Raw genomic sequence first — 13,460 nt, 5'->3', positions numbered from 1 at the left:
TTTAAGCAGCCGCAGGCCTCGGTGTGAATACTTAAAGCGATACTCCGGAGTAGATTCAACCTGGGGTCATTTGAACCGTGATATCCAGCCAAGTAGCCCACCCGCAGTTTTTCCGATATTGGCCGAACATCAGCTGAGTTACTGAGTTATCCCGAATAGCTTAGTACAAGCGCTAATGGAACCTGGCAGTATCTCCAAAATTACCACACTAAAATCACATGTCATGACACCAAACTTCTACAGTATTACAAATATGGTCTGTACTCACAAAACGATGCATTTGGAAGTTTGTACATAGTCCAGGAGTTTATTATTATCAACACAAGCCTGATAGCTTTTCTGCTGCTAAAGCTGCGTCAACGTCACTTCCTTGATCTGGGAGCTTCAAAGTAAGATGAGGGTTGATCTACTACTGTAGACAACAAAGTATATGCTATATTCTACATGATTTTTTATGAATTTTTATGTTGTAGAGTTGTGAATTTATTTTATCAATGGAGATATTGTGCAGCCTTGCTTTGTTGTCTTTTAAAGTTCTTCCAGACGGCGGAGTCGACAGAACCAAAGTCATCTGTAAACACTGCCAAGTTGAATTGTCTTCTCAGCGTAGTAGTTCCAGTCTGAAATATCACTTAAAGGCAAAACACACAACTGATAGCAGCAAGTCATTCAAGGAAACAGACAGTGGAGCGAGGCTTCTACATAAAAACTACAGAAAGATGCTGATGTTAAAAGTGTGTTTGCACAACAAATGTTATGGCACTTTCATTCATATGGCAGCACATTTAAAATAAAGCTAAATGCTAAAAGCTATACGCTACTTTTGGATTCATTTTTGGATTTTGCGTACAAATGCGATTAATCGTGATTAATCAGGGAAATCATGAGATTAATTAGATTAAAAGTTTTAATCGTTGCCCAGCCCAATTAAAACTGTTTAAATGGAGATTTATCGGGGCTTCTGCGATGATATGCACAAAAAGCACCGATATAATTCAAAATGAAGCCGTTTCTGGATTAAATCAAACAGGTTTAAAGTGCTCTGCATGTGGACAGTACGACTCTAAGGCTGTGTTCTAAACCTCATACCACATACTAATCGATCAGACAGTATGCAGAGCATTTACCCACAATGCATTTCGCTCCTGCCCGAGCCGAAATCAGCCGGCTTGAAGCTGGTTTCCCTTAAGCTCTAAACTCTGTAAACTTTAGCAACATTTGAAACATTTTCAGGTGAGAAAGTAGTCGTTTAGATCCCCAACGTGTTGAAAACCTGACAAAATACCGGCTGTTTACAATTTTGCTCCCACGAATTCGGCGCTACTAAAGCTAGCCGCAGTGAGCAACGCACTTCCTGTTATTTTCACAAAATAAAATACCCGTTGCCTTTTATCATAGGGAAAGCCATTACCATACAATTGGTGCTTTTGTTTTGAAAACAGGAAGTGAACCTACCCTCGTTGTAGCTAGCTTGAAACTGCCGTTTTGACAGGAAATGACGATCGGCGACGTCACGTTACGTTGCATCTTGGGTAGTTTGAGTATGAGTAGTGACCTCATGATGCATACCCAACATTTAGGAGAATCTAGTATGCATCCGGGAACTTCTCGCTTACTCAAACTGGCATACTAACTCAAAAAGTTAGTATGAGTAGTAGGACAAGTATGCAGTTTCGAACACAGGCTTTGACTTTTGGACCCCCCAGTGTGGTCAATTCTTTCACATTTTGGTTCATTTTTGGATTTTGCGTACAAATGCGTTTAATCGTGATTAATCAAGGAAATCATGTGATTAATTAGATTAAACATTTTAATCGTTGCCCAGCCCTCGGGTTTCCGTGCTCTTACAGCTGTTGTGTTTCCCTTCAGGAGCTGAGGAAGCCCTCCTACGCTGAGATCTGCCAGCGGGTGAAGGACTCCCCGACATCATCGCAGCAACCGCCGACCCCCAAGGAAGCCAAGCCACCCGGCGCTGCCCCCGCAGCCGAGGAGAGGAAGTGCACTGACGCCCCCGCCGCCCCCCCGGGGGAGGCCAAAGCCAGAGAGACATACCACCCCTGCTCCAAAGCCGGCTCGGCCGCCGCCGCCACAGGCAGACCCTTAAAGGAGGCCCGGAGGCCAGCCGGGCGGTGGGCCTCCCCGCCCCCACATCCAGGGAAAACCCCGAGCAAAGATCCCCACAACAACACCCCGCCCAAGTCCCCGCAGTAGGGCGGCTCCCGGTCCTCCTCGGCCCCCCACTGCGCTCCACAGAGGCGTCTGAAAAAAAGGAAAATAAGTCAGGGCTCCTCATGAATCCCAGAACCACCAGTAACAAACAAGCATAGAGGACGCCTTCTTTTCTGGATCAGGGCTTGCAGACAAAAAGCACTTTACTGTGCATGTAGAGCACCATTTCTTTCATTTTATTCTATTTATTTGCTGTTTTTTTGTTTTTTATTTCCCGTTTTACTTTGAGTTTGTGTCGAGTCGGGACAACCAACACTGAGATTTACCCGCTCTGTTCTGGCCTCGTGGGATTAAAATCGGTCTTTTGTTGTGAAGCAGCAGGGCATTGTTGGAAGAAACCCCCCCAAAAGGATGCTGGGAAAGAACTCCCTTTTGTTTTGGTTTCCATAGTGACGGGTTTGTCTGCTTGTCGGGTGGCACCGCCGTGCAGCTTGATGTAGCTTAATTATGGTTCATTACTGGTAGACGACGCGTTTCTGCACCCATATGCAACCTAACATCCACACCCTGACAGAAGAAGGCTTCGGCCATTGTTGTTTTTCTGATTTACTCACACTCTTTTTCACTGTTGGTACAGTTACTGATTATCACGGCTGGGCGTCGCCTCGGCGGCGTCTTCTTCCTCTAATCCGCCTCTCTGTGCTGATTTGTTGTTGTTTTTTTTTTGTTTTTTTACCAACGACAGCTTGTATCTAACGACTCCAACGAAAACTTTTCTTAAAGGCGGATTAGGAATTGATCAATCTGTTTGGAAGTTTGAAGTCTTTTTGTTTTAGTTTAGCTGTTCAGGAACCTTAAAAACCTTGTTGGCATTTCGTTGTGGTAAAAAGCCGAGCCGGCGCGCCGTCACTCTGACTTCCTGTTGGCGTTATCGGCGGGTTTGGCACGCCGCCAACAACGGAGAATCATTCACACGCTTCTAGTTCTTTCTCAAAGACACGGTGCTAGACCTCCAGTCCTGGAATCAGCTTCTACTCCTCGTGTGTGTGTGCGTGTCAAAATACTTGATTTACATCCGCCAAACCTTACTTACTCGTACCGTTGGCGTTTTTTCTCAGACTTGCAGGCAAATTTGTTTGATTGTCCGACACGAAGACGGCGAGCGGACTCGGTCCCGGTGGTCCCGGCTCGGGTTTCCAGGACCGTCGTCCCGTCGAAGCCTTTTTGTTCTCGTCGTTCTGCCTTGTTGGATGCATGTGGAACGCGTGTGGAGGGCGGATGTTCCGGATCGTTTCACTTTTTTCTTGCGTTGAAGCAGCTGGTGCTTGTGCAGACCTGCAGTGAGTTTGGAGTTTGGAGTTTGGCGTTTGGTTTCGTATCAGTCAGCTGTGAGTGTTTCTGTGCGTAACCGATGAAGATGGAAAAGTGAGAAGGTCGAGACCACCTGAAGTATTTTTGTATTCGACCCGAGGCGATGAAGGTGGATTTCTTTTTGTTTTGGAATGTAGTTGGCAAAGTTGGAACGTGAACGGAGAACCAAACGTCCTTTTAAATATTTCCGTGTTTAGGCTCCTCCTCCTTCCTCGGCAGGGTCGTTGGGTCTTTTTTTACGTCCTGATTTTTGTCAGTTCTTTAACTTCCTCTGAGTGTGTAACCGTTGAAGAAGTGGAAAAAAAGGTTGACCGGAGCACCCCAGGGCACCCTCCGGGACGCAGGTTAGACTTCCAGTCTGTCGACTGTAGCAGGTAACCAATCAAATCTGGGATATTTGACAGTAAATCTTTGAATATTTAAAGAAAAGTCGAGCTGTTATCATTCTAAAAAATGTCTAAACGAGAGTTTCTGGGGCACAAAGAGCCGGATGTGACTCCGCCTCCATCAGCCGTGCGTTCAGGTTAATCTTTCCCAGTTTTCACCCTGAAATAAACCACTTTACTACACACATCACCTGCGCGGGAAACCTTGCTCAAGTCTTCCTGCAACACAAAGCATTCTGGGTAATCCCACTCCTTTAAAGGCGGATGGATGCTGATGGCTGCTTCTGATTTGGACCCTAAAGCTCGAGTTGGGTTTAAAACTCTTCTGAAGGACTGAAACGCACTTGGATGGTTTGATTTCTTTTCTTTTTTTTTTTTTTTTTCTTTTCTCCTCATCAGTGGAAATATGGTTAAAAAAAAAAGGGTTGAAAACAACCATATCCGCCTATTTATATGAAGCAGTGCTGTTTATTTCATGAGAAATATCATTAAGTTTCCTTTTTTTTGTTTTTTTTGTGGGAGAATGGAAAAAAAAACAGAAAAAAAACACGAGCGAAATGTTGGAAAAAGAGAAAAAAGAATCCATCCAGTGTTCGAGAAACTTGAATTTTATTTAAACTTGAAAAATGACTTTGCCTTAACTTTTATACGAGATGAGCATAGAGTTTATTTCCCCCCCGAAAAGCGTTGAGGAAGCGAATCCAGCAGCAGTTACTTTCTTTCTGTAAAACGTACGAATCGTTTGGGTTGTTCTTTAGGTTCCCTGTTCGGTAGTTTCAGGTGGTTTATTTTTGAGGGGGGAGGGACGGGACGGGGGGGGGTAAACCTTGTAAATGCAACTAGTCGATACTGTATTAAACCTGTGCACTTTGAAGTGTGTGCTTTGCTTGTACAGTTGTAAATACTCAGAAAAATATAAGAGGTACCTTAAAATGATTATAAAAATATATTGATCCTTGTTAACTATAATGTCGCTGTTGAGCTGGATGTAGGATGTAAAAAAAAAAAAAAAACGTGTTTGTTGTGCTTTTCGGAGACGTTTTTTTGTTTTTCTTTAACTTTTTTTTTTTTTTTTTTTTTTTTTTTTTTTTTGGATGTTTTTGGGTGATTTCTGCTCCGCTCGGCAGGTCGTCTGATTGTACGTTTCTGTTGATTGTTTGTTGTTTTGCATTCCATTTTTGTGGGCGGTCTCACCTGGCCGTAGCCCCGCCCCCTTCCTCCCGCGGTAACCGACGAGCATCTCACAAAGCTGAGTGTCCAACCAGCATCCTCTTTCTCTCGCTCTTTGTGCGCCTTCAGTGGAACTTTGCTTTGGTTTCTCAGAGTTTTCCCAGAGTTTCTGAAAGCACTACGTATATATCTGAGATGAACTCGAGCAGAAGGCATGATGGGAGATCTTAACACTAATACTCTTAACGTACCATTTATAGCTGTGACACGTCCGTGCGTATACGACTATTTAATCAAACTGCATCGTGTCCACGTCAGATGGCGAGGCGACATTTACAAGAATAGGGACGAAAATGTTCATATTTGGGGGGGTAAATATGTCTGAAGGCGGGTGGGCGGGGCCTGTGGAGCGGTAAAACATCCACCAACAGCTCCTGAAAGCTCATCGGCGTTTACCTGTTTGTTGAACTCGGTATTTGTACTTGAATCGGAGCTGAATCCTGTTGGCGTTCGCCGGGGAACGCCGCCTTCCTGAAAGACGTATAAGCCCAGGCGGCGCCAATCGGTCCGCTCGGCGTGATTGGAGGCGGTTTTGCTGTTTCCCCGACATTCCAAGAACACGATTTTAGGCACTTTGGACGCTTTTAGATCCTCAAGTGTCCCATCGGTTCACGAAAAAAGGTGAAAACAGCCGCCGCCAGTGAGTTTAGGTCGTTCCCAACCGTGTTTCACGGGTCTTTGGTTTGGTTTGAGAGCGGCCTGGACCTGGAAAACAGGGTTTTCCTTATGGGGGAAGCAGAAAGGAAGCCCAGAAGTTAGCGGGGGGGCTCGTTAGAGAGCGACTTCCTGACCTGCCGTTGCAAAGAGCGATGCTTGATGGACACGCCTCAGTTTTGCCCCCCCGTGCTGTTCGGCGCCCACGGACGATGTAAAAGGGAAAGAAGCGCCCTGCGAAGCTTCAGCGAGGGTGGAAAGTCTTTGCCGAACGCCGGCCGGGCGAGGCGGCGTTCCCCGGGCCCGTGAGAGTGTACATTTTTAGCTGGTTTGTGGCAGTTTGAGCAAAGAGTTTCCCACCCGGGGGGGGGGGGGGCGTCCACATCCGTAAACCCGCCAAAAAAACGTGGGTGTTTTGTACTAATCTCCTCTTCTGATTTTCTTTTGAGGTTTTCCTGTTGATGTTGATCAGCCTAAATGTCTTCTTCTCCTGAGAAATTAATGTACAAAATGGTTTTCTTTTGTTTTGTTTTTGGTGGAGTTGAGACGCTCGCCGCGCTCTACTGGAATTATTTTTCTGTTTTTTGTTTTTTGTTTCACGGGGAGTTTTCTGGCACATACGGAGCAGCGACCGTCTGTTCAAACCTGCGTTTTGATGTGGCAAAAAACACAAAAAAAAACAACCCAACAACGGTGCCATTATACGACCTGGACTGGGCAGTTTAACCTGTACATACGTAGCTGCGCGCTCGCCATCTTTGACTTTTCTTTCATCTTTCATGTGTTTTTTTTTTTTGTGTTTTTTTAAAACTTTGTTTTTCTTTTTCCTGTTACTGGAGGACACGTGACACCACTGACTGTACGAGCGCTCCCGGGCCTCCAACGTGGGCGCCGATTCCTAAACCTGAGCGCCGCTGGACTGTGAATGTGTGCATGTGTGGAATAAGTAAATGTACCACCCAGGAATCGGGGGGACTCTTGTTGGGGAGGGCGGTACCTCGGACTGGACGGTACCCGCTCCGCACGCCTCGGCTGAACGAGCTCTTCTTACTCGTGGACTTCTGCATGGAGCGTCACACTTCATATCAGCCTGTCGGCCGCCTCCTCCTCCTCGTTAGCCCATTTTTGACAGTGCCATTTGGTCCCCCCCCCCCCCACCGCCCCTAAAGGGTCGCATCTTTGTCTGAAAGAAATCGACCCCTCTGGGTTGATTTTTTTTTTTGTTTGTTTGTTTGTTTTTGTTTTGTTTATCAAAAAAAAATATGACAATGAATGCACAAAAGTGACTGGAAGCAGATTCTTTATCAACTCACTGTGGTTTAACTCATTAACACTCGTACTGTGCTACGCTAGCAGCTGTGGACAATCGAAGACTCCCCGTCGTGTCGGGGTTCGGACCGAAACTAACACGAGTGGCACGGAGGCTGTGATTAAAGAGGGCTTCTTTTGTTTTTCGTTCTGTTCTCTCTCTCTTTTTTTTTTTTTTTGTTCCCTTTTGTTGTTATGTTTTTGGGTCTTTTTTTCTTCCATCAAGACTGGAATCAAGCGTAAATGTCGGCTATAGATAATTTAAGTTACTCTCGTGTCATGATGTAAAACTGTCTAATTTGGAGAAAAAAATGTAGCTTACTGAAAAATAAAGATTTAGGCACTGTTTCAGGAGCCGCTGTCTTTTCTTACATGTGTTTTATGGTCTGTCTGAACAGTTTTTATTGTGCGGATTCTCATATTTGTTCTGTTTTTAACCAGTTATGTTGATTGATTTAAAACTTCTGCATGTGAAGAGCTGAACGTTCATCAACCTAAAGTCCGACATTAGAGGGATCTCTGAGCAAAAGTCTCATATTTTCCTCCCAAGCAGCCAGATTTAGGTCCTGATTAACAGTGTCCTGAGTTTTCTTTGGACATTTTCTGCTTTTTCACTCATTTTCAGTCCATTTTTTCTTCATTAAGCCACTTAACTCTGAGCTATGAACCATTCAGGCAGGAAAAAGGCTCCTAACTCAAATAGTGGCCTAAAATGAACAGAAACAGACATTTAATTATAATTTATTGTATAACAATTAATTTCCATCTACATTTGTGTGACTTTGACAGCCATATTACGTATTTTATGTGGTTTTTGAAGCATCTTGGTCATGAGACACCTCTTATTTCTTTTATATTTTGCATCCAAGCAGCTTAAGTGATCTTCAGCAATAGTTTCAACACTTTCTGAAGCTCTTTCAATGTATTTCTTTGGACATTTTCTGCTTTTTTTCCTCATTTTCAGTCCAGTTTTTCTTCGTTAAGCCACTTAACTCAAGGGATGAACCAGTGTTGTGTCCACACAGAACAGACAACTTAGCAAAGAAGCCATTTTAAACTGGATCTTTAGGCACTTTGTTCCCAGCAGCCTGTCACAGAGACACATCATTTGTTCCCATTTCTTTAGCTGCATCTGTGAAAAACAGCAAAGATAACACAGTGTGACAGACAGAAAAGGCTGAGCTGTGCCAAAGGACACAAGAAGTGGGCTGAAAATCAGTGGCAGCAGGTCTGATGGAGGGATGAATCCTCCCCAGAGCCCGGAGCTCAACATTACTGAAGCAGTGTGGGATCATGTTGGCGGAGAACGCAACAAAAGGCAGCCCACATCCAAAGAAGAGCTTTGGGATGTCCTTCAAGAAGCCTGGAGAACTATTCCTGAAGACTCCTTAAAGAAAGGACAGAAAGCTCGTCTGAGAGGGTTCAGGCTGTGCTGGAGGAGAAAGGAGCTCAGAGCAGATATTCACTGTATTTAACATTTATTATGTTTCAACATATAAAGAAATGAGCATTTGTGGGACTTTTCTCTTTTGGTTGAGTTCTGTATTTGTGCAGGTTTGCTCATGAAATGGTTAAAATGAACAGAAGACAGGTAAGTGACATGTTCACCTGTATTTATTCTTCTTCTGTTTCTTTTTGGTCTTTTTTAACTTGGATTCATTTCTGAGGAATTGCTTTTATTTTCTCTGCTTTTCCTCCTCGTTTGTTCAATTCATTTTTATTTATATAGCGCCAAATACAACAAATGTCATCTCAAGGCACTTAAATAATAAAGTCCAATTCAAGCCAATTTGAATTCCATCCATCCATCCATCCATCATCTTCCGCTGGTCCGGGGATCGGGTCGCGGGGGCAGCAGCTTGAGCAAAGAGACCCAGACGTCCCTGTCCCCGGCCACTTCCTCCAGCTCTTCTGGGGGGACCCCGAGGCGTTCCCAGGCCAGCCGAGAGACATAGTCTCTCCAATGTGTCCTGGGTCTTCCCCGGGGCCTCCTCCCAGTGGGACGGGCCCGGAACACCTCACCGGGGAGGCGTCCAGGAGGCATTCTCACCAGATGCCCGAGCCACCTCATCTGACTCCTCTCGATGCGGAGGAGCAGCGGTTCTACTCCGAGCCCCTCCCGGATGACCGAGCTTCTCACCCTATCTCTAAGGGAGAGCCCAGACACCCTGCGGAGGAAACTCATTTCGGCCGCTTGTATTCGCGATCTCGTTCTTTCGGTCACTACCCACAGCTCGTGACCATAGGTGAGGGTAGGAACATAGATTGACCGGTAAATCGAGAGCTTCGCCTTCTGGCTCAGCTCCTTCTTCACCACGACGGGCCGGTGCAGAGCCCGCATCACTGCAGACGCCGCACCGATCCGTCTGTCAATCTCCTGCTCCATTCGTCCCTCACTCGTGAACAAGACCCCGAGATACTTGAACTCCTCCACTTGGGGAAGGATCTCATTCCCGACCCGAAGAGAGCATTCCACCCTTTTCCGGCTGAAGACCATGGTCTCAGATTTGGAGGTGCTGATGGTCATCCCAGCCGCTTCACACTCGGCTGCGAACCGCTCCAGTGAGAGCTGAAGGTCACGGCCTGACGACGCCAACAGAACCAAATCGTCCGCAAAAAGCAGAGACCCGATTCTGAGGTCGCCAAACCGGACCCCCTCAACGCCCTGGCTGCGCCTAGAAATTCTGTCCATAAAAATTATGAACAGAATCGGTGACAAAGGGCAGCCCTGACGGAGTCCAACCCTCACAGGAAACATGTCCGACTTACTGCCGGCAATGCGGACCAAACTCTGACACCGGTCATACAGAGACCGAACAGCCCATATCAAGGAGTCCGGCACTCCATACTCCCGGAGCACCCCCCACAAGAGTCCCCGAGGGACACGGTCGAACGCCTTCTCCAAGTCCACAAAACACATGTAGACCGGTTGGGCGAACTCCCATGCACCCTCCAGGATCCTGCGGAGGGTATAGAGCTGGTCCACTGTTCCACGGCCAGGACGAAAACCACACTGCACCTCCTGAATCCGAGATTCGACTATCCGGCGGATCCTCCTCTCCAGTACCCCCGAAAAGACCTTACCAGGGAGGCTGAGGAGTGTGATCCCCCTATAGTTGGAACACACCCTCCGGTCCCCCTTTTTAAAGAGGGGGACCACCACCCCGATCTGCCAGTCCAGAGGCACTGCCCCCGATGTCCACGCGATGCTGCAGAGGCGTGTCAACCAAGACAGCCCCACAACATCCAGAGCCTTGAGGAACTCAGGACGGACCTCATCCACCCCCGGGGCCTTGCCACCGAGGAGTTTTTTGACCACCTCGGCAACCTCAGCCCCAGAAATGGGAGGTCCCACGTCCGAGCTCCCCAACTCTGCTTCCTCATCGGAAGGCGTGTCGGTAGGATTGAGGAGGCCCTCGAAGTACTCCCCCCACCGACTCACGACGTCCCTAGTTGAAGTCAGCAGAGCCCCGCCCTCACCATACACGGTGTTGACGATGCACCGCTTCCCCCCCCTGAGCCGCCGGATGGTGGACCAGAATCTCCTCGAGGCCGTCCGGAAATCGTTCTCCATGGCCTCCCCGAACTCCTCCCAAGCCCGAGTTTTTGCCTCAGCAACCGCCGAGGCCGCGTTCCGCTTGGCCTGTCGGTACCCATCAGCTGCTTCCAGAGTCCCACTGGCCAAAAAGGCCCGATAGGACTCCTTCTTCAGCTTGACGGCCTCCCTCACCACTGGGGTCCACCAGCGGGTTCGGGGATTGCCGCCACGACAGGCACCGACCACCTTGCGGCCACAGCTCCGGTCGGCCGCCTCAACAATGGAGGCACGGAACATGGCCCATTCGGGCTCAATGTCCCCCACCTCCCCCGGGACATGGTTGAAGCTCTGCCGGAGGTGGGAGTTGAAACTCCTCCTTACAGGGGATTCCGCCAGCCGTTCCCAGCAGACCCTCACAATACGTTTGGGCCTGCCAGGTCTGACCGGCTTCCTCCCCCACCAGCGGAGCCAACTCACCACCAGGTGGTGATCAGTTGACAGCTCCGCCCCTCTCTTCACCCGAGTGTCCAGGACATACGGCCGCAAGTCCGATGATACGACTACAAAGTCGATCATCGAGCTGCGGCCTAGGGTGTCCTGGTGCCAAGTGCACATATGGACACCCTTATGCCTGAACATGGTGTTCGTTATGGACAATCCGTGACGAGCACAGAAGTCCAACAACAAAACACCACTCTGATTCAGATCGGGGGGGCCGTTCCTCCCAATCACGCCCCTCCAGGTCTCACTGTCATTGCCCACGTGAGCATTGAAGTCCCCCAGCAGGACGAGGGAGTCTCCCGGAGGAGCACTCTCTAGTGCCTCCTCCAGGGACTCCAAAAAGGGTGGGTACTCTGAACTGCCGTTCGGTGCATAAGCACAAACAACAGTCAGGACCCGTCCCCCCACCCTAAGGCGGAGGGAGGCTACCCTCTCGTCTACCGGGGTAAACCCCAATGTACAGGCGCACAGCCGGGGGGCGATAAGTATGCCCACACCTGCTTTACGCCTCTCACCGCGGGCAACTCCAGAGTGGAAGAGAGTCCAACCCCTCTCGAGGAGGCTGGTTCCGGAGCCCAAGCCATGCGTCGAGGTGAGTCCGACTATATCTAGCCGGAACCGCTCAGCCTCGCGCACCAGCTCAGGCTCCTTCCCCAGCAGAGAGGTGACGTTCCACGTCCCAAGAGCCAGCTTCAGTAGCCGAGGATCAGACCGCCAAGGTCCCCGCCTTCGGCTGCCGCCCAGCTCACATTGCACCCGACCCCCATGGCCCCTCCCACGGGTGGTGAGCCCGTAGGAAGGGGGACCCGTGTCGTTTCTTCGGGCTGTGCCCGACCGAGCCCCACGGGCACAGACCCGGCCACCAGGCGCTCGCCGGCGGGCCCCACCCCTGGGCCTGGCTCCAGGGGGAGGCCCCGGTGACCCGCGTCCGGGCAAGGGAACACGGTGTCCATAAATATTATTCATCATAGGGGTCTTGTGAGCTGTTCTTTGTCTGGTCCCTCATCTAGGATCTGTTTGCCATGGGTGACCCTACCAGGGGCTTAAAGCCCCAGACAACATAGCTCCCAGACTCATTGGGGCACGCAAACCCCCCCACCACGATAAGGTGACAGCTCAAGGGGTCAATTTGAATTCAAGTAGTTGTAATCATAATTATTTATAAAATAATCCAATTCATTCATATAGAGCCAATTAAAAAACAATTTCCTAGCTAAGGAAACCAACAGATATTCAGCTCTGTGTTCTGACTTTTGCTTGTTTTTTAGTCCTCGGTTCATTCTTTCGTCTTTATTTTCCTGTTTTCTGTCACTCGTTTTGTTCTCCAGATCTTTTAATCCGTTTCTTTCAGTCTCGCCTGTTTATTAGTTCATTGATTCGTGGCGTCGCTTCCTGAACATTGAAAGTCCGGCTCTTCTCTGTCCTGATGATCTGAAACTTTCTGGTTTTGTCTGTAAATTCATCAAGTGTTTCAAGTCTCTCTCTGCTAAATATTTTAAAATGATGGTTTATTTAACGTCTGTTCGTGCATCGGTGGCCACATGAATCCCCCACAGCCTCCATCTGCTCCACCCAGCAGCTCAGTTTGTGTTTTACTGATGATGGAAACACTTTATATCACAACTGTTTTCCCACTTTGGGGAGGAAGACCCTGACTGACAACATCTGCTGCAAAGACAGAAACCAGAAGAGCTGTTTGAGTCGCGCATGTTTCGTAAGTCTTAAATCTGCACGTCGATGTACTTTAGGGTGCAAAATGTACTTATTCTCTAACCTAACTATCCCTGCGCACTTGAAAATGACTTGATGGAAAGCAGTGAAACGATCGTATCAAAAGCAGAACATGAACCAGAACAGATCCGTGCTTTCAGGTCATTTCCAGTCACCACCGGTGTCCCCCAGGGTTCCGTCCTGGGGCCCCTCCTGCTCATCGTTTTACTTGTTTTCACTTGGTCGTATTTTTCTCTAATTCAACATCAACTTTCACTGCTATGCGGATGACACCCAGCTCTACTTCTCCAAGTCCACCGCTCCTCTGCCTGCCACCTCCCTCTCTGATTGGCTAGCTGAAATAAAATGTTGGTTCACAGCTGAATCGACCGGATCCAAAGCTTAAAGGGGAACTCCGGGGCATTTGAAGCGCGTTTCCATTGCTAGAGGTTGTCAAATACTGATAGTAGGACACAGAGAGGTGCAAATCGGCGCTCCCTGTGCGGAGATTGCGCTGTTTGCGCAGCCTGTCATGCGAGGCTAATACGTGGTGGCTAAGGGGCAACTGCTAACCCTTCCACGTAAAACAACAA

The 13,460-nt window shown here is 48.3% G+C and overlaps 1 protein-coding gene across 2 annotated transcripts in view; it reads left to right on the top strand.

The window, feature by feature from the left end:
- larp4b (La ribonucleoprotein 4B) overlaps window positions 1-7,472 on the top strand; it is a 68,167-nt gene extending 60,695 nt beyond the window's left edge. For both annotated transcript variants that reach the window (XM_075482657.1, XM_075482655.1), the window contains exon 17: window positions 1,870-7,472. In XM_075482657.1, coding sequence (XP_075338772.1) covers window positions 1,870-2,211 — 342 coding nt within the window. In that variant the 3' untranslated portion in view covers window positions 2,212-7,472. The remainder of the gene's footprint in view (window positions 1-1,869) is intronic.
- The last annotated feature ends 5,988 nt before the right edge of the window (window positions 7,473-13,460 follow it).

Source organism: Odontesthes bonariensis, chromosome 14, assembly GCF_027942865.1.
Source record: "Odontesthes bonariensis isolate fOdoBon6 chromosome 14, fOdoBon6.hap1, whole genome shotgun sequence".
NCBI lineage: Eukaryota > Metazoa > Chordata > Actinopteri > Atheriniformes > Atherinopsidae > Odontesthes > Odontesthes bonariensis.
The sequence above is the reverse complement of the archived record's forward strand: the minus strand, read 5'-3'. Positions and strand labels throughout refer to the sequence as shown.